This window comes from Ambystoma mexicanum, chromosome 10, assembly GCF_040938575.1.
Source record: "Ambystoma mexicanum isolate Mex_15411 chromosome 10, UKY_AmexF1_1, whole genome shotgun sequence".
In the NCBI taxonomy this organism is placed as follows: Eukaryota; Metazoa; Chordata; class Amphibia; order Caudata; family Ambystomatidae; genus Ambystoma; species Ambystoma mexicanum.
In genome coordinates, this window is record NC_090932.1 from 1,228,413,112 (window position 1) to 1,228,433,290 (window position 20,179).

The following is a 20,179-nucleotide window of genomic DNA, read 5'->3' on the forward strand; positions in this document are numbered from 1 at the left end:
TCGCTGCCAGGTGCACCTTAATGGAAGAATGCGTCAGGCCAGACTGAGCTAGCGACAACAGATAAAGCAACAGGTCCTCCGGCAGGATGGTTTTTGGTTGCAGTCGATGGTTCCTGCGCCATTCTTGAAAACTTTCCCACTTGCTTTTGTAGCACTTCAAGGTGGATGGAGCTCTTCCTCTGGCTAAGACCTCCTGACAGTCTTGCGGAAGGGACAGAGCCCCAAATTCTAAGAACCCAGGAGCCAGGCCGAGAGGCCGGGTTGTGGTGTAGGTGCAGCACCGCCCATTGATTCCTGGACAGGAGCGATTGGTGCGGGCGCAGCTAGTGCCGCTGATGAGAGGGAAAGGAGGTTGGAGTACCAAAACTGTCTCAGCCACGCTGGGGCCACTAATATCAGTTTGCACCGATATAGTCTGAAGGTGTGTAGGACTCGAGGCACCAGAGAAATGGTGGGGAATGCATACAGAAACTTCCCTTCCCATGGAAACAAAGGCGTCTTCCATGGTCTCCGGATGGGGGAAGCGGCTGGCAAAGGTCTTGCAGCGACTGTTGTCGTAGTTGGCAAAAAGGTTGATTTCCGGAGTGCCCCACGAGTGAAACAGGCAAAGCTGACCGTCGTGCAGCTCCCACTCGTGACAAGAGAGATACTCCCTGCCGAGGGAGTCCACCAGAGTGTTCCGAAATTCCCGGCAGATGAAGGGGAATGATAAACTTGTCGTGCTGTAGAGCACAGTGCCACAGAGCTTGGGTCTCCCTGGAAAGCTGTGGGGACCTTGCACCTCCCTGCTTGCGGACACAAATCATTGATGTTGTGTTGTCGGTGTAAATCCGAACCACCTTCCCTGTCATGAGGGGAGGAAGGACTTCAGGTCCCAAAATATCACCTGTGGTCCCAACAGGTTGATGTGCTGGCTCTTTTACTCCTCCGACCAAATGCTTCTGGTGTGTTCAGATTTTTACTGCACGCTTCAGTGTTGAGTCCTCGAGTTAGCTCTCCAAACTATTTGTACTTTTTTGTGTTTTTCGATGAGAAAAGTTCAATCTTTGTTCCAAAGTGCCAGTGTGCTCTTTTCCTCATCTGCCGGCAACGGGAATCCGTTATCGGTGAAGTTACACGCCCCTCAAGGGCGAAGAATCTAGAAGGCCATCTTGAGCCTACATTGCACCTTCCGACCATGTCCGAGGAGAAGAATGCGTTTGTAGAAGACTAACACCTACAATGCCTCTACTGTCCACACCTGGACCATAAGGTGGTAGAGTGCGAGATACCCCAAGGGTTTTCTAAGACGACGAAAGACAGGCATAGTAGGCTGGCGGCATGGCTTAACTCGAACAAGGCCTCTGACCCGTGCTCCGAGCAGGGTCATGCCTCGTCCGAGACCGGTCGTTCCAAGGAGCGGTTTTGCAAGTCCTTTGAGGGTGCCCTATTTGTGGGGGTCTAAAATAAGGCCAAGATCTGCAAGTCCGCCGCTGATGCGGGTCTCAAAGTGGATAGGGCACAATCAACATCACCCACTGCCTCCATAGCCAGCCTACCATAAAGCTCCTCTTCGAAAGGAAGTCATTCAACCCGGCAAATCTATGGGAGGGATTGATAAGCCAAGGGCAGAGGAGAAGAAGGCCGAAGCCCAAGCAGGCTCAACTGGCACAGTCAAAGTCTTTGTGAACAGCTACCACTATCATGGCAGCTGCAGGTGCTGATCCTACAAGGGTGGCTCCCGCGGGGCAGAAAGTGTCCCTGCCCCCAATGCGCAACACTGCTGCAGAACCCTTGGCGAAGGCTGCAAGCACCCCAGAAGGGGTTAGGACACCAACCCAGATCCCGGTACAGGCTTCTCAGGGGCGGGTGAGGTGGGCAGGGTGCGTGGAGGCCCCCGAAACAGTCCTCCCAGGTCTCTGCTCAAACTATGGAGGTTTCGTCCAAGGACGCTGAGGATCAAGAGTCCATGCATACGGTCCACAAGGACGATGACGGCGCAGGGCCTAGTTTTCCTTCTCTGCCGTCTCAGCAGAGGGACATTTCCGTGGACAGTCTATTGACTCTCCACACACCTTGGTGTTGGAGATCCAGATGTGGATGCCCCCGGCACTGGTACCTGCAGCGCCCCTGGTCCGCGACCAACCGTCGACGAAAAAGTGGAAGCGTCATTTGATGCCCCCATATCAACAACCTCCACCACGTGGGGCGCAACTCCCCCAACGGACCCAGATACGGCCATGACTACGGATGAGGACGACGACTTTGTCCCAGCCGACAATGAATCGCCACATTTGCATGCTCCTCATATGGTTTCCACACTGGACGAGGTGGGATTTTTCCACTCCATGATCGCCAGAGCATCCAAGCTCTTCCAGCTGGTTCCCAAGGAAACTAAGGAGGGCCTTCTTGTATCAGAGGCGAGAGGCCAAACAATGACGATCATGGCTGTACCCATTCTGGACGATATTTGGGAAGAGGGCCTGGCCCTCATGAAGAACACTTGCATGGCTCCAGCCAAGCAGGACAGGCTGGAGAAGAAGTATAGGGTGCCATACTCCGCACCCAAGTGCTTGAGCTCACAGTCCTCACCGTACTTGGTGGTGTTGGCTGTAACGGTCGGCTAACCCGTCTTCGTCGTCATCAGTCCCGCCTGACAGCGAGGAGAAAAGGATGGATGCCATGAGGAATAAAGTGATTTACACAGCAGCATCCACAATCAAGGCGGCCAATGTAGCCAGGTACGAGAGGAAATTGTGATAGAAGCTAGGACCGATTCTGGAGTTCCTCCCAGATGATAAAACAAAAGCCCTCGCCCTCTTCCAGGAAGGAGAAATGGCATCCGACCATGCCATCATGGTGGCATTGGACGTCACCGACACGCGGTTCCGTCAGATGGAGCACAGTGTTTGCCTTCGTTGACAGGGATGAAGGCCACCAACTTCCGTCAGTAGGTCCAGATCGAAGGTACTGGACATGCCCTTTGACAGGGAGAATCTGTTTGGGAAGGTCGTTGACGAGTCCCTACAGGACATCAAGACTGATATGGAGGTCGCCCTTTCCCTCAGCACCCTCCAGTAGCACCACTCGTCTTCTTTTCGCTCATGCAGGGGAAAATCGAGCAGGTCATCAAAAGATTTCTCAACATCTTACAGACAGCCTTCCCAGTCCTCAAAGCAAGAAGCCTACAGAGGCTGTTCCCAGGCCAATGGTAGCAGGGTGCCGGCGCCCAAGCAAACCTGAACCGGCCAAGACGTCAGGTCCCCACTCGTGCACCCCAGTGGATGGCCAGCTGACAAGGTTAGTCAGCGAGTGGAGAAATATCACCACTGACAGATGAGTGCTGGACGCTCTCGCGTATGGGCACACGCAGGTGTCCTCATTCTGCCAGTTCCCTGCCAGGAGCAGCACATCCCTCCGCTTTTGGAAGAGGTTCGTACCATGCTGCGAAAAGGGGCGATAGAGCTAGTTCCCCAACGCCTCCGGAGTCTGTTCCAGATCATTCAAGATCTTCATGTTGCAGCACGTGCTCGGCCAACTGGAGAAAGGGGATTTCTTGACGTTGTTGGACCTGAAGGACGCCTATTACCAAGTCCCCATTCACAGGAAACATCGAAAATTCTACGCTTCATGGTGCAGGGACAGCACTACCAGTTCAAGGCCTTACCATTCGGCTTGAAGTCGGCTCCATGAGTGTTCACAAAATGCCTGGCACCAGTGGCAGCCCATCTATGTCTACAGGGCATACACGTATACCCGTACCTGGACGACTGGCCGACATGCACACACTCACAGGAGCTGGCCGACGAACAAACCAAGACGATCTGGGATTCTCCGTCAACTATCCGAAATCCTGCTTAACGCCATCGCAGAACGCACTGTACCTCGGTGCCAGACTCAACACAGTGTCTTGCCTGCGAGAGGCGAGGCTAGCAGCCATTCAATGAAAGGTGCAATGACTGTCGTCGGCGAAGACGGCCACAGTGCAAGTCATCAAGTCGTTACTGGGCATGATGTCGTCCTGCATCTACCTCGTCCGTCTCTGCAGATTACAGATGCAACCCCTACAGGAATTCCTGGATGACCGTTGATACAGGTGTCTGGAAGTTTCACAAGATCACTCTCAACAAGGAGTTTCGACGGGCGATAGAGTGGTGGTGGGGTCTGCGCCCACATCGCCCAAGGCACAAGATTTCAAAACACACCAGACCGTCACCACGGATGTCTCCCTGGAAGGTTGGGGAGCACACACCGGATGTCTACACGCCAGAGGCCTGTGGCTGCCAGAGGAGAAGGATCTGCATATCCACATCCTAGAGCTACGGGCGGTGTTCTGGGCCCTCAAGTCATTCCTTTCGTCTCTGAAAGCCAAGGTGGTGAGGATCTTCACGGATAACACCACTACCATGTTCTACATCAGGAAGTAGGGAGGCACTCAATCCGCAGTGCTCTCCAAGGAGGCCCATGACTTGTGGCACTGGGCTGTTGGACAGGGGACGTTCCTCGTGCCTCTTTACCTGGCGGGAGACAAGGACACCATTGCAGACTCCCTCAGCAGGGAACTGTGCTCCTGCCATGAGTGGAAGCTTCCTCAAGATCAGGTGGATCACATGTTGGTCGAATGGGGCAGACCCAAGATCAATCGGTTTGCGACAGCGGCGAACTCCAAACGCCAGAAGTTTGCCCTGCAGGTTCCACCAGCCGAGGCGCTTGGGGGACGCGGTCTACTTCCTGTGGGAAGGACTGTTTCTGTGCGTGTCCCCTCTCCTGCTACAAGTCATCAACACACTCAGACAGTGTCAGTGCAAGATGATACTTATCGCCCAGGCTTGGACAAGGCAGATTAGGCATCAGGATATTTTCAGCCTGTTAGCAGCACCGCCAGCCAAGTTTCCGGATCTTCTCACCAGAGAGGGAGGCACAATGCTTCATCACGACCCAGAATCGCTGAACCTGAAGGCTTGGCAGCCTTGAATTTGGAGGTTGCGAGTTGCCAGCGGACTGCAGCAAGGTCCTTGCCAAGGCCAGGGTGTCGTTGGCGTTGAAGTGCTACGGCCATAAGTAGAAGCGTTTTGCTACGTGGCGCCGGTTGTTAGGCAGAATTCTCAAAATGTGCTAATTTCGCTTACCTTTTGAGACCCCCAGCAACTTTGCTGGATTTCTAGGATTTTATTTTTACCTGGGAAGAGCGTCAGCCTTTTTTCCCCACTCTTCCATGTCTTTTGTGTGCGTTTTACTTTTGTGTTCTTTGGTTATTGAGTTTTAAAACAACTCCAGTGGCATTATCTTTTTCTGTGCGTCACACAGCACCTTCTGTGCAGTGGCAGAGGGGTGTCTTTCAGACTCCCTAAGGTTTAAATTCGTTCTCTGGGACTGACTACCATCTCCCAGAGCATGTAAAGTTAAATTGGCTTTACTAGTCTTTTTTAATTTACTGACCCAGCACACACTATCTTCCTATAGAGTGCTGGAGGGGTTGCTTAGCTTCCCCTGAGTCAAAACACTCTTGTAACAGTAAAATGTTAGCTTTTCCTACTTTAAATGGCTGGTGGCAGTGGTTTAGATCAACTGCCGTGATTTTTCCCCGACCGCTAAGAACGGTAGCAAAAAATCAGGTGTTTTTCAATATGGCGCCCCAGACCTGTCTGTAAAAACAGTCTCTGGTCATCTTTTTTCGCCATTTCTTTTAGGAAAAGTCCTTCTTGTGTTTGTCTCTGCACGCCAAACCAGGTTTGGTCCCTTCGTTCGTTGGCCTTTGGCGGGCTTCAGTACTGAAGCCCTCCTCTGGCACCTGAGTGTCTGGGGTGGACAGGATGTGAGGGAGGTGCCCGAAACTCCCTGTGCTTAGTCTCCTAGGATACCTGAATGCACTCTGGCGTGATTAGCTGGCTGACTGTTCTGGAAAGGACAGCCTCCCAGCTGTGTGAGTGACAGCCAGGCTGGAATGAATGGGGGAAAACTGTTTAAAAGCAGGTCTCTGGGACTTGGAAAGCAGAGGCGACCACTGGAACGAAATAACCGAAGACTAGCTGAAGGAAGAGGACTGCTGTAACTCCTGGACGAGCGGTGAAGCCCTGCTGCAGGCCCAAATTGCCTGAAACTCCAATTGTCAGAGAAGCCTTTCAAGGTTAACTTCTTCCCTTGAGTTTAAAAGGAACAACCAACTCGTAAGTCACCTTGACACCGTCCCCATCTGGTCGAATTTTCATCAGAGTGCTGTTGAAAACCGGATAGCCAATGGGAAGGAAACCAGCTTGTGGTCTTTAAGGCACTCGCACCTTAAACCAACGTCTTGCTACAGCTTTTGGCCTCATCCCTGACGTCATCCTTCTTTTACCCACTACGGAGGCTCAGGAACAGCGAGATCTGCTCGAACTGCCAGGAACAACTGGCTCAGCTACAGCTTTCTGCATTAATAAGGTACTGTGCAAACGCGGTCCGGAACTATTTTCGGCTATCGAGAAAGTGCGTGAAACTTTACTCAACTTCAAAGGCTTGTCCTTCCCTAAACATTCGTCAAACTTTTCACCTAGCCAAATTCTTCTAAACTCTGTGGCAAAGACTTAACCGTTATCTACCAGAACTGTGCTATCCTATACAAAGACTCTGAACCATTGACTTTGACCCAGGCCTATGAGAAGAATTGCTGGTTATATTTAACTGAAACGCTTTGCACTGCCTATTAATGTATTTGGGCTGTCTATTCTTATAACCTTGTCTTTTTATCCCTTTAATAAGTATCTGAAGTGCCATTTTGCTCCCACTTCACAGGAGCTAAACTTGTTCATTTACTTACCGGTTGACATTTTGTGGTGTATTAGTGTGTCATATTGAGCTGCTTATGCTAGTGTAATGTTTTCTAATTGAATGAGTAAATAAATGTATATTCTTTTACCAAGAAACCTTGACTAAGTGCTTACTTGAATCACTGTATTAGTTGGTCCTTTGACTAACGGGCTTGTACCAAAGGTGAAATTGTGCTTACACTTGTAGTCTTAATTGCCTGTAGTGTTCCCAAAGGGTACTGCGGGTGATTCTGCCTAACACCAGTCACAGAAGATTACCCATCTGAGGGTCCCGGCTCCTGAGATCCTGCCATACTTGCTGTCCTTGGAAAAGACTGGGCTTGTACACGCATCCATCAAGGTAGATCTGGCAGCTACTGTAACTGGTTATTTATAACATGCTCAGTAACCAGAGGTTTCCAAGCGCGGACCCGAGGATCGAACCTGTGTTGCCCCGCATCGTCTTGCTTCCAAGGCGAGCGCGTTGCCCCTGAGCTATCCTCCTGAGACTATCTCCTGTCACAATAGGTCCCTCGGGGAGATCCTCATTGTGGTCCCAAAGACTTATCAAGGAGTTTCTCAAAGGAATTTTCCGATCCTTCCCGCCAGTGAAAAGCAGCTGCTCCGGTGTGGGAACTCAATGTGGGGCCCCCTACGTGCCTGTGCATCAGGCCCTACTCAAGTTTCTCTTGTGGAAGACGGCTTTCCTTGTGGCCATCACCTCTGCCAGACGTGTAGCTGAGCTCCAGGCCCATCCTGCAAGCAACCAAACCGGACTTCCAAAAATCAATGGTGGTATGCGTACGCACCCCTCTTATGCCAAAGGTTCCGTCAGAATTCCACCTCAACAAGCCTTTGGTGTTACCTGTTTACTTCCCGAAACCTTTGTCACCAGCGGAGAGGGCCTTCAGAGTTTTCGGAAGACTTCACAATTGTTTGTGAACTTTGGTCCTGTGAGCCATGGGAAGGCCCCGTTGTAGGCTCCCATTTCCAGATGGCTCTCCGGCTGCATCATGCACTGTCATCGGTTGGCGAACCGACTGCTACTGCGCCGTCTGAGAGCCCACTCCACCAGAGCGATTGCTGAGACAGGCGTTCCTGTCTAGTGTGCCCCTGATAGACATCTACCGGGCTGCTACGTGGAGGTCCAAGCACACCTTCACGAAGTTCTACTGCGTCGACAGGGATTCCAGGGAGGAGTCATAAGTCGGCCAAGCAGTGCTATGCAACCTGTTCGCTTCAGATGAGCCTGTTCCAGGGGTATGTTTAATTGCTTCTGTTGAGCCTTGCCCCACCTCCCGTGGCTGTGTCATGTTGTACTGCGGTGTATTCGATATTCATGAGCATGTATACATGCCAGACCCCATGCCAGAGAAGGTTTAAGTTACTTACCTGTAACTTTTGTTGTCTGGCATGGATTCAGATGTGAACCCTCCCTCCGGCTGCTCTGCGGCTCTTCTTGGTCATACTGCCACTTTACGTGCTTACCAAATCTGATGATGGTTGCCATTTCTGGGGCTTAAGGAGAAGACTGCCATTGGATGGGGCGGTATGACCCAGAGGACAGTGATTGGTTTAGAGAAGGAATACAGTTTGAAAGTGAAACTGTTTTTTCTTTTACCGAGGATTCCTAGCCTGATGACAGGGAATATTCACGAGCATGTGAATCCATGCTGGATAACAATAGTTACAGGTAAGTAACTTAAACCTTCCCTTTTGTCTTTTTACTTGTTTGGGTAACTTTTTAACAGTACAAACATCTTACAACGCAGTGGGCTGGGTATACTTTTGTATCACCTTAGTCTAACACTGTGGATTTGGTTACTCTTATATGTGCCCAAAGACAAGGTGGTGCCAGCAGATACATTGTTTGCAGTATTTTTAGTATGCACATTCGCGCTTACCATGTCTAGCTACTAAACGTGGCTAGTGCTCTAAAATGGCCGTGCCATGATGTTTTTCGCTTGTTCTTTGACAATATTGTTTCTTGGCCTGGTCCGGAAATCCCTTATATGGTCATGCATTAGCCCAAGAAAGCTGCTGTTTTCGTGGGCTACTGCATGCTATTTGTGTGCGGGCCCAGCAAGTGGTGCCAGAGAGTCTGGGTGTGTGTGCATGAGTGAAACCCACAGTGGTCCCTGAAAGAACCACTGCTGGCTGTTTGAATGGTGCAGATCCTTACCATTGGTGGGATTGGACTTGCTTGCAGCTTCCAGCCAAGATTTGGGCACAGGTAGAGGAATACTGTAGCCATTTCTTTAGATCATGGTTGGAGCCAAGTACCCGGTGTTGAAGAACAGTCAACTGAAGATCAGTGGATGACTCCAAAAGAGGCCCGACATCCCTTTCTGTGTTTGGTTGCGGTGAACTGGTGGGATCAACCAGTCTTGACGCCTTCTTGAGATCCAGCCGTTCTGATCCCTCAGAATCATTCCTGGACCACCTGTTGGACCGACCAGCTCTCCAGTGGGCTACCTCGACTGAAGCGTCACCGCTCTGAGTTTTCGTCCGGAACTTCAGTGGTCACCAGCATGTTTCACAATTCGTCTTCCTGCCAAGTTTCTGCTTCCCAGCATGAAAGGATCCTGTCCTGGAAAATCTGATTCTACCGCAACTGGAGAAATGCCTGCTGTCGCCTGTGTGCGGTGACTGACACTGGAACCAGCACCCCCCCTAACCCCCAATCTGGTAGTGTGTCCTGAAGAGACATGCATTGTTGCCTGCTGCCTTGCATCATCGCAAACTGTTGCACTCGGCTTCTGTACCCGACCGGAAGAATCATTGCACCGGCAGCTAATGGGCATCTTCTACTGGATCCAGCAACAGAAAAACCTAATTCCATTTACTCCCAATCAACCTGCCTAGTCACTTGGGAAAATCAGAGGCAGGTGGGCGAGTACTTACAAACCATTCAGCCTCCCCAGTCTTCCCTATAAAAAACCTTAGAATAAACTTCGGTTTATTACATTCCATCGCTTTTTGATTCCAAGGCTGTTCTAAAGGATAGGAAAATAATCGTACTTACTGCTAATATTAAGTCTTATGGTAAATATTTCACCACCACAAGAACTCTTCCTACATCTGCCCCTCTCCTAAGCAGAAGCTTTGTGACTTTTGGTCATAAGGCCCCACTCAGCATAGGGATTGGATTTATAAAGTTAGGCTGGGTCTTGGTCTACACCGTCTTGTTTAGTAAGAATGACAAGACTGTCGAATGGAAACCACCGACACATAATCACTGGGACTTGGTGTTCGAAAGAGACGACATCCTAAGCGCAATCAACAAAGCACGTCCCTCAAGAGCGCCCGGACAGGACGGACTGACTAACTATACCATCAAGCGTAATCTGGAGATATGAGCAGACTTTTGTGCGACCCTTTTTGAAAGAATTGTCATTAGATGTGCCACCCCAAAAATGGGGAAAAGTGCGGTAATCGTTCAGATTTTCAAAAAGGGTGACATGGCCAACCCAAAAATTATAGACCAATAGCTCTTCTCGGCGTTTTAGTAAACATCTACGCAACCCTTCTGCAACAAAAGCTTCTAAAATGGTCCATCGAAAGTAACCATGTGGACCCGAGACAAGCGGGGTTTGTAAAGGGTGTGGGTTGTGGCCTAAATTTATTACTGTTGAATTTGATCAAGATGGAAGCTCTAAGAACTAACACCAAAGTCTATTTGGCATTCAGAGATTTCTCCCATGCTTTTGACAGCATCAATTGAGATCTGCTGTGGAAAAAACTAAGCATGTGGAACTGTCCTCTTAGTTTCTTTAACACAATTAGAGAACTCCACATTGATACCACCATCAAGATCAGATTGGACTCTAAAGGGACGTTATCCGCTCCAATTTGCACACTCAAGGGCGTCAAACAGGGATGCCCTTTGGTCTTCAACCTGTTCTTATCAGACATCGGCGGTGCCTTTAACAATGTCTCTACATTTCCACCTAAGATTCACGGATCCCATATTAGTTGGCTTGTTTACGCTGATGACTTAATTCTATTTGACATGACCCCCCATTGGGCTACTGTGTAAACTTGACATCCTTGAAATCTATGTAGTAAATAATGGTCTACAAATCAACAAACTAAAGTGCAAAATAATGATCTTCGAAGAGTTGATGGGCAAAAGCAATAAGCGAAACAATGTATGTATGGCACCTTGAAAATGAAAACTAGAAGACTATAAGAAACACTAACTACTTGGTCATGAGGGTAAGTGCCAACAGAAATGATGCCCCATGGGCCGAAACCGCGAAGAGTAAGTGCCGGCAGCTGGCCTGCCAAGCTTCCATGATAAACAAGCAATATGGAAAATGTTCACTGAGGCCAACTATTGCCTTCTACCAACAAAAGGCAGTGCCGGCCCTAATCTATGGTGCGGAAAACGCATTTGGGTGCTCATACGACTTGTGAAACACATTGGGAAACATCTTTTGGGTCAAGGTACTTCAGTTACGTAAAAGAACATCAACTGTTTGCATACGTTACGAATTGGGTCTCATCTCAATCCATGCAAGAGTATGCTAGAACTTATTAAAATTATTCAGGAAAATGATGTTAACAATACCAGTACCTCAAGTACAAATATCACACAACCCAGGTAATGACAAAGTGTATACCGTGTTATGAATGTGGAATAAACAACGTCTTGAATTCCTGAAAGAACATGATATTGCCTTAAGAACACTCTTAGATAACCCGGACGTGGCCAAAAAAAAAAAAAAAAACTATGGAGATCTGACTGGCGCCAAACATGTGACTCAAGGCGAAACTCAAGACTGATGAATAAGGTCCCTAGTGAAGCAAGAGCCTATGGTGAGCTGCAAGTTAACTTATCCCGATTTTCTGATCAAAAATCGAGATTGCTGTACATGCAGTTCAGGCTTAACATGCTGGCAACCAAAGAACGTCTAGGTACATGGGCTCAACATGCAGAACTGGACTCGATGTGCCGCTTCTGTAACCTATATAGGGAGACATTGAAGCATCTAACGCTGTTTTGTCTAAAGTTACGGAACCTGAGAACACAAACTTTGGTTCCAGTGATTAATAAGCACCAAACATTGAACGCTGACAACTTTTGGCACGCCATGTTCGACGGGTCAGACAGAAAACTTATGTTTGCACTGGTTGTCTTCTTGCGAGCATTGTCGGAACGTCTTGATGCCAACTAACAAGACTGTCTTGATGCCAACAAACAAGACTGTCTTGATGCCAACAAACAAGACTGTCTTGATGCCAACAAACAAGACTGTCTTGATGCCAACAAACAAGACTGTCTTGATGCCAACAAACAAGACCGTCTTGATGCCAACTAACAAGACCGTCTTGATGCCAACTAACAAGACCGTCTTGATGCCAACTAACAAGACTCTGAATTTGGACATCAATGCGTGCTCGCTGGGGAAATGTGAAATGAAAGTTACTTTGGTGTTAATTCTAACAGATGATATGAAGTACCGGAGTGTAAAAAGATTTTATCTCGTTTCTTTTTCTCTTTTTTTAAAGGTTTGAACAAACCCAAAAAAAAACAAGTTAGGCTATCGTTCCTGTGAACTGGTTTTACATACTGTGTCTCTACGTAGCTTCTTTCAGTTGAATAAGTTATTGTATGCACTTCTACAAACCTAAGGAGAATGTATATATGTTTGATAACACTGTTGTGTGATAATACTACTTGCTGGATTCATTTCTCTAGTGCATGTTTCTGGGCCTTCAATAACTAGAGTATTTCTGTACCTGCCTGTCTAAAGTGGACTATTGTGTGCTTCACTGGGTGGATTCATTGTGGACCCCTGACAGCACTCACTTCTGAGACCGAGCCTATACCACTCGCCACACTTACTTTGATTGCGGTTGGCTAACCTCTCAGAGTATTCATATTCATCAGAACTAGGGTGGCCTTCTAATCTGTCCACAGATAGTAGAAATCCATCTTAACGAGGAATCTGTGAAAGGAAGGAGCCCATTAGAAATATTGTTTTTTTAAGACCCTTTTGTATTCTGTCCTGGAATGAAAGGAATAGGAATTGCGCAGATTCAGCTGAACTTTCCAAAGCGGTTTTACTTTAAAATTAAGGTCTTAAAAGTGCAACAACATTAGCTATGTTTGGGATCAAATGACTACCACTTGGCAGGAGTACAGGGATGAGTTGTGGCTACGGCGCCTACTCAGATTCCCTTGGCAGGTCCTTCTTATTACTAAACATCAAGTTACACTTTTACTTTGATCCCTATGGGTAAGCGCTAAATAAATCAATAAAATAGAAAAAATAAAACTACTACTGAAAGGCTGATGAGCATTTGGGAACAAAAGTGAACCCCTTAAAAGGCAATACTAATATCAATAAGGAATAATCCAAACAATTCAATGGGATGTCATTACTGGGGTCTGGAATGGTCTTGAATGTATGCAATGCAATTCTTGAAAGATGATCACTGTTAGAATGTGCTTTCAGAACACAGTGTATACATTTGGGGAGGAAAAGTCGTACTTCGACAGATATTGCATAATTCTTCCACTGAGATCCTCTCGATGTGTGACTACAGCCAGAACCCTGACTTTATTTTACAAATTAAACAATAGTGTGGGAGCCCCTCTACTGAGGACAAACATGGTTCAAATACCCTGTTCAATGGAATTTCTGTTCTTCAGTAGGGGGCTTCCATACACTTGTTTAATTTGCAAAACCTGGGTTTTCACCCCAAGTAGCCAAGGGTAATCCAGATGTAAACCTCTTGCTCACTTGCCTTCGAGAGGCTCAGCTTCACCTTACTGAGGAGCCCCAACAAGGCGAAACATGTGTCTTTGGTTGCTGGTGGTGCTCTTGTTCAGAGGAGAATTGTCTAGCATTTCGGTCCTGGACTGCCCTCGTGGATGGAACCAAACTGATATGCAAATGGATATTCCTACTTCTGAATGGTGTAGTGAGCTAAAACAAGGTTGTAGACATTCATGAGTGGAAGAATTCCATACAACACGTTATTTCACTCACTATACAACACCAGCAAAGGCAGAATCAGGAATATCTGGCCTCTGCTTGCACATGGCAACAGGCCACACCATGAGGGACCCAGCAGCATCAAGGTGAGGCCTAGAAGGCTCGTCTCTCCTTAATCCTGCATGTCCCATCTTCGATGTGGTGAGCGCTGAAATAGTTTTTCCCCCCCATCACACTGATTACAGCGCAGTCGCGTTGAGCGCTACCCACCGCCCTCTTACTTTGTTACAATATGTTGGGCTGTTTCAGCACAGTCGGGCTGTGTATGTGTGTAAGCGCAGCCCTTCACCATATTTCAAACATGGCCACCTCCTCCTCCTTCGAGCACCGTAATGCTCTGAAGCAGGCCCTGCCCCCCCTGTGATTCACCAAACCTGGCACATAACGCCCAATCAGGGAGCCAGCAGGCGAGAGCCGTCCCCCCAACAAGGCCCACGGTAAGGCCCTTGCCTGGCCTGTCAGGCTGTGGATGCTGGTGCCGCCCCACATGAGCCATCTACCTGCTGCTTTACTTTTCAAGTGGGCAAGTGCTTTCAGCTGATTTTTTCTCCTCTGCACTCCTGGCCCAGCTCCTCTGCCTGTCTACAGCCCTCATTGAGCTCTCTCTGAGCTCAATGAGGGCTGTAATCTCCTCTTACCGCCATGCCATTGGCCCTGGACCAAAGCCAGCATCTGACACCCCTTCCCACCAGTTTCATTTCAACCGGAGCAACGCTCCTGTACCTCAACTCGAGTATACAGTTTGCAGTTTCTTCCTCTAAAACAGCACAATAATCCTTCAAACAATGACCTATACAACTTGTGAGGGACTGGGCTTCCTGCACTGCTGCTCATTTGCTGCTTTCTCATTCTCCCTAATCTGGATGTACCTACACATGTAACCTGCTGTGGCATTTCTTTCTTATGCAGTCTCTCGAATCTTTGTATTCTGACTTAGCTGGCCTCACCTAAATTGTTAGATTTCGATTATCTGACTAGAAGCTGAACCTAACTGCTCTTATTCTCGGTTGTGCACCCACCATTTTGCACTGCTTTTAGTGCTTTTTGGAAATATTCGAATTTAGGTGTGCTGTCCAATTTGCATGTGATCTGTAAATCTAGGCATTTCCAGTGTTTTCACTGATTTTGTATACCAGGCCGCCTGGTGAGATTTTGATGCATAGTGCTCCTGCCCTTCTCCCATGCTACAAACCGCCGATTCTCTCCCCCTCCCCCATCCCTGCCCCCATGGTGCTCTCTGTCTCCCCTATCTTTACTAACTGCTTTTCCCATCACCTATCCTCCCTCTCTCACGAAGTCTGGATGTAAGAAACTTAAAAAGGCACTGCTTCATTCCAACCCTGGTCTTCCCATCGCAGACACCGACATCAATGTTTCTGCCAGACAGACTATCACCAACATTCTCTTTGCTGTTCCTTCTTCTAACCTATGGACACCCTATATGGTCTCTGTCCTCTCCCCTTTCTGCTCCTCACACATTACAGGCGGCACCAGATGGGAAGTGCTCTTGGCCCACTTCATATCGTCCAAATGCACCATTAATGGCTATCACTATGGCACTATCATGGCCCAGGGTTCTCAGCCCAACCATCTCCTTCTTGACAGGCATCTTCCATCTCTGTTCAACTCCCCCTCCTCCTGGCACCCCTTCATCCCTCATCTCCCCTCCCTCCCTGTAGTGCCCCCCCACCATGTGCCCCCTGCAAATCTTTTAAAGGGGGCAAACCACTTTACTTAGCGACCCTCAGTTATCGCTCTGCTATTAAAATGTCCTCTCACATCTGTCGCCTCCTTGAAGACCTTGACATCCTTGCTCTCACCGAGATGTGGTTCAAGGCCACTGCTTTTGATACTCTTCTCACCGAGAGCTACAAGATCCTGTCCAATCCCAGGCCCTCCAGGTCTGGTTCTGGAGTGGCCCGATCTTCCACGAGTTGGTTCCTGCCTCCATCATCCCCACTCAAACCTACTCATCCTTTGAACACCTAGACTGCAGGCTTTGTCTCGCCTACCTTCTCAATTACCATCACTACCATAGATAGGCCCCCTGGACCGACCTCCCTCTTTCTCTCAGAATGGGCTGACCTGTCCTCTCTTCTTGCCTCCTTCCCCAATCGTATCCTCCTTGGGAAATTTAACATCCATCTCGACAGATGTGGCTACTGTTCTCTTGTGAGACCTCTGCAACACTCTTTCCCTCACTATCCTTCCCTCTGGCCCAACTCACTCTGCCGGACACACCTTGGATTCTCTCATCTCAACAGACATCCCTCTCTCCAACTCTCTTCCTACCCCCCCCCTCTCCTGGTCGGACCACCCTCCTCTCTTCCCACCTTGACCTCCCCTGTCCCCTGAGGATGCCTACGGCTGCACTACCAGTCTCCTTCTCAGTCTTTTGATCAATGAAGTGTCAGTTGCTGCATTTGCCTCTTCCTTCACTCCCATCCCCTTCTTTTGACTTTCCTTCTGACTCTGTTCTAGATAACCTCCATCTCTATCTCTAACACCCCGAACATCTCCTGGCCCCCATCATGAAGATCTGTATGAAGCCTGCCTCCAAATGCAACTCTTGGTATGACTCCGACATGGCAGCTTTGAAACGCAAGTGAAAAGCGGAAGTGGCAGGCATCTAGCTCATCCTCTGACAAACTGTCCTGCCGCCTTCTCCAAAGGCATCTGCTCCAAGAAGAGCAACCAATAAGATGGCTGAACTCTAAAATCTGTAAGTAACTTGCCAATCCTACCACAGTCTTCTCCTTTCCTCCTCCCCCCCAGGCCCTCTGCTCTGCACTGGCTGCTCATTTCTCCTCCAAAACTCTTGACATCCTGTCCTCTGTCATCCGCTCCACTCCAACTGCCCTTTCTCTCACCTCCCTTGGCCCCCCCACCCCATACTCTCCTCCTCTCCCACTGCACCAGATGAGATGAGTTGTCCGCTCTATGAACGTCTCCTCTAAACATTTTGCCCCCTCCCCCCTTCTGCTCCTCCAGATCCATCAAGGACATCGCCTCGCTCGCCCCAGCTTTGGCTGACCTCTGCAAGCATTCATTTGCCACTGGCTCCTTCCCTCAACCCCTTAAGCACTCTCTTGTGCACCCCCTCCTAAAAAGCCATCTTGCCCGGCTAACTATCGCCCTATTTCCATCACCCCTTTTTAGGCAAACATGGCGAGGCTGCTCATCCCTCAACTGACCCACCAGACCGAAATGGCACGGAAACTGCTCTCCTGAACACCTGTGAAGATCTACTCTCTAATCTGGACTCAAACACTCCCTCTGTTCTGATCCTCCTCGATCCTTCTTCCGCCTTTGACACAGTGAACGACTCCATCCTCATAAACCGTCTCCATGATACCCTAGCCATCACGGACAGGACACTGGGGTAGCTTACCTCTTCCCTTTCAAACAGACCATGCAAGTGCAAATGGGTCATTTTCTCTCCTCCACCTCACTCTCTACCGTGGCGTCCCTCAGGGCTTTAACCTATCGGCATGGCTCTTATATCTGGCCCACCCGATCTCCACTTCTCCCCTCATTTCCAGCGTTATGCAGACACGGCTCTCTTTCAAGAGCTGCCATCCTCTACCTCCTCCTCTCCCCATACCTTACTGCTATTAAGGCGTGGTGTTCTGCCAATGATCACTGCCTTAATGCCAGTAAGACAGAGATCCTTTGCACTGGGACGCCTGCTCCTTGTTTCTCCCCCACTCTTATGGCCAGACTCCTTGGGTCCCCTCCCCTCACCCGCTTTTGAGGCAAAAAACCTTGGGATCATCTTGGACTCCTCTCTCTCCTCTCCACACATCACAGACCTCGCAAAGAAGTCAACTTTCAGCTGCACCTCCTCAGGGGAATTCTACCGTTCCTCACCTTCTCCCAGAAGCTCAAAGTCTCCAGAGCCCTGGTTTGTTCTATGCTAGACTACTGCAACAGCCTCTTCTTTAATCTGCCCCTTTCCTCCCTTCGCCACCTTCAACTAATCCAGAAAAGGACTGCAAGAATTATCCTTGGCCTCAAGCCCCGGGACCGCGTCTCTCCAGCCCTAAAATCTCTCTACTGGCTCCAGGTGACCACAATGATCAAATTCAAGACCCTTTGCATCATCCACAAGGCTGTCTGGGGCATGGGACCACTACATCCAGTGTTCCCTCCATGAATACCTCACGGCAGATTCCTTCCATCCTCTGGCTCCAACTCTCGGCTGGTCAAACGTTTCTCCAAGAAGAATGGGTGGTGGATCGACTAGCTCCATCCTATGGAATGCCCCCCACCCTCCCAAGACTTGAGCTGGATCTTCTTAAGTTCCGGAAACTTCAAGACCTTTCTTTTCTCTTCCTTCCCTCTCACCCTCCCATGCCAACACTCCTTCTGCCGCTGCGACTGGGGCCTGGCCCCTTCTGAGTCTTACAGGGGCCAAACCACCCCCCCCACCCATCAGTCCCCCCTGCATCGCTTGCCAGCATTTGACCTTGGGCTCCCTTTCCCTGAATAGCCTCCTGTTCACCGGACTCCTCCTCAATCACCCCCTCCCCCTGGCACTTGACGCCTTAGCTCGCCCAGCACTTGCCTGCCCCCACCGTTGCGGGGCACCCCTTTCCAGCACTTCTCCCTCTAGCCCCCTCTGCACTTACCATCTTGTTCATGCACTTGCATGGTAGGATTGTCACAAGGCCAATATAACAGTTTGTTCTAATTTTGTGATTCCCATGCCCTCCTACCACCCTCGCCCCATCCTATCTTGTGCAACCTGCAAACACTTGTATATAGGTGCTGCGCCATACAAATGTCCAATAAGTACATTTGACCCATGTTTGTTCTCAGTAGAGGGGCTCCCACGATCCAAATACATTAACTAGGTGCCTAATATGTCTTTCGTTTGTGTTGACATGTGCTTAAGGTATAGCACAGGTGAATTTCCATCCCATAAACAAGACTGGAACAGTAGTTTGACAACCACAAAAAAAGACTGCTTCTCAAACAAAAAAAATTACTCACTCAATATCTGCCATCTTGCTTAGTAAATGGATCCGAACCGAGGGTGGAAAATCAACTGTGTAGAAGGAGACAAAATGTAGGATGAGTGTGATAAGTATGAGAAAATAATGTTAAACAATACCGCTAAACTTCCAGCGCACCAGATGTTATTGCTGAATAACGACAAACAATTCAGACTGTGACAATTCTTTCACAATCTTTAAAACAAATCTATATCCAATTGTGAGAACAGGACTACCTGATCCAGACAGTGGAGAATGTGCATTCATACATTTATGCACACTAGCCAGTCATGTATTTTGCAAAGTGTAACACATGGTAACTTGTCAACATGCAAACTATCTAAATGACAATGCTTGAACAACCTTAAGGCAGGCTTTGGCAATCAAAAAAAAGAAAGATTCTAGAAAAGACTTGTTATACAAACATCCATTTGAAAATATTACTTCTATATTGCACTGACTCAGGCATGGAACTTCACCAAATATGATAGTCAAATCTGAAAACTTTTGCCAAATTTGGTGTTTTGTTATTTTCATGTAGAAAACATATATATAGAGGAAAAGTGTTTTTTGCGCTTAGTATTCCATCGACCCACCAAAAAAGCTTCCGGGACTCGCATCTCAAAATGGTCCCCTACAATTTGAGAGATTGTTGTCACACCTAACCCTTGCAGCCAACATGTCAAAAATCTGATCTGACAAACATGGAATATGTAAAAAGTTATTTACCTGTTACTATGGTTCGCCAGCATTGGTATCTTTCATAGATACACATAGTCAGGCCTCCAGATAAGTATTGCACCAGGACTTTTTATGCATTTAAATGTTGTAAATACAACACCTTTTGCATTTCAATTTGTGTCATTTATGCACTAGTTGAGAGCATAGGGCAGTGCAAAGGACATGCTAATTGACAGAAACCAGAGCACATCTTTTGATTTTTATCAGCATGGATAGAATTGGAAGCCATGGAGGAGCTCAAACGTATTCTCTCTGAGCTGTGTGCACTTGAGCGCTGAGCCTGTCAGAAACAGCACACTGGTGAAATAACAAATTGTTTGTTTATGTTGAACTTTTGCCATGCTTTGTGTCTTTAGTTGCCCATGTGGTGGTGGAGGGGAAGGGGACAGGGGGACACAGGGACACATTATGCATTTTAGGGCCCTTTCAGGAATACAATTTCCACAAAACACTGTGTGAGGTACCAGGAATGAGACACGGACACAGAATTTATGGTTTTGGCAATTGATACAAGAAAAGGGTTTGGAAAATGCTTTTCTGTCCCTGAAATAAGAGGCGTTTCCTTATCGCAAAAAAAACTAAGGGTCTGTCAGATGTCAGTGTTCAAAGTAAAAATACTCTGCATCCAAAGTTCTATTCTGGCCCTCACCTTCTAACAAAATTAACTCCA

General features: G+C 48.3%; 1 protein-coding gene across 1 annotated transcript in view; it reads right to left on the bottom strand.

Annotated features, from left to right (window-relative positions):
- RFC5 (replication factor C subunit 5) overlaps positions 1 to 20,179 on the bottom strand; it is a 513,723-nt gene that overhangs the window by 48,380 nt on the left and 445,164 nt on the right. The window contains exon 10 of the mRNA XM_069619205.1: positions 18,767 to 18,821. Within this exon, the coding sequence (XP_069475306.1) occupies positions 18,767 to 18,821 (55 nt within the window). The remainder of the gene's footprint in view (positions 1 to 18,766; positions 18,822 to 20,179) is intronic.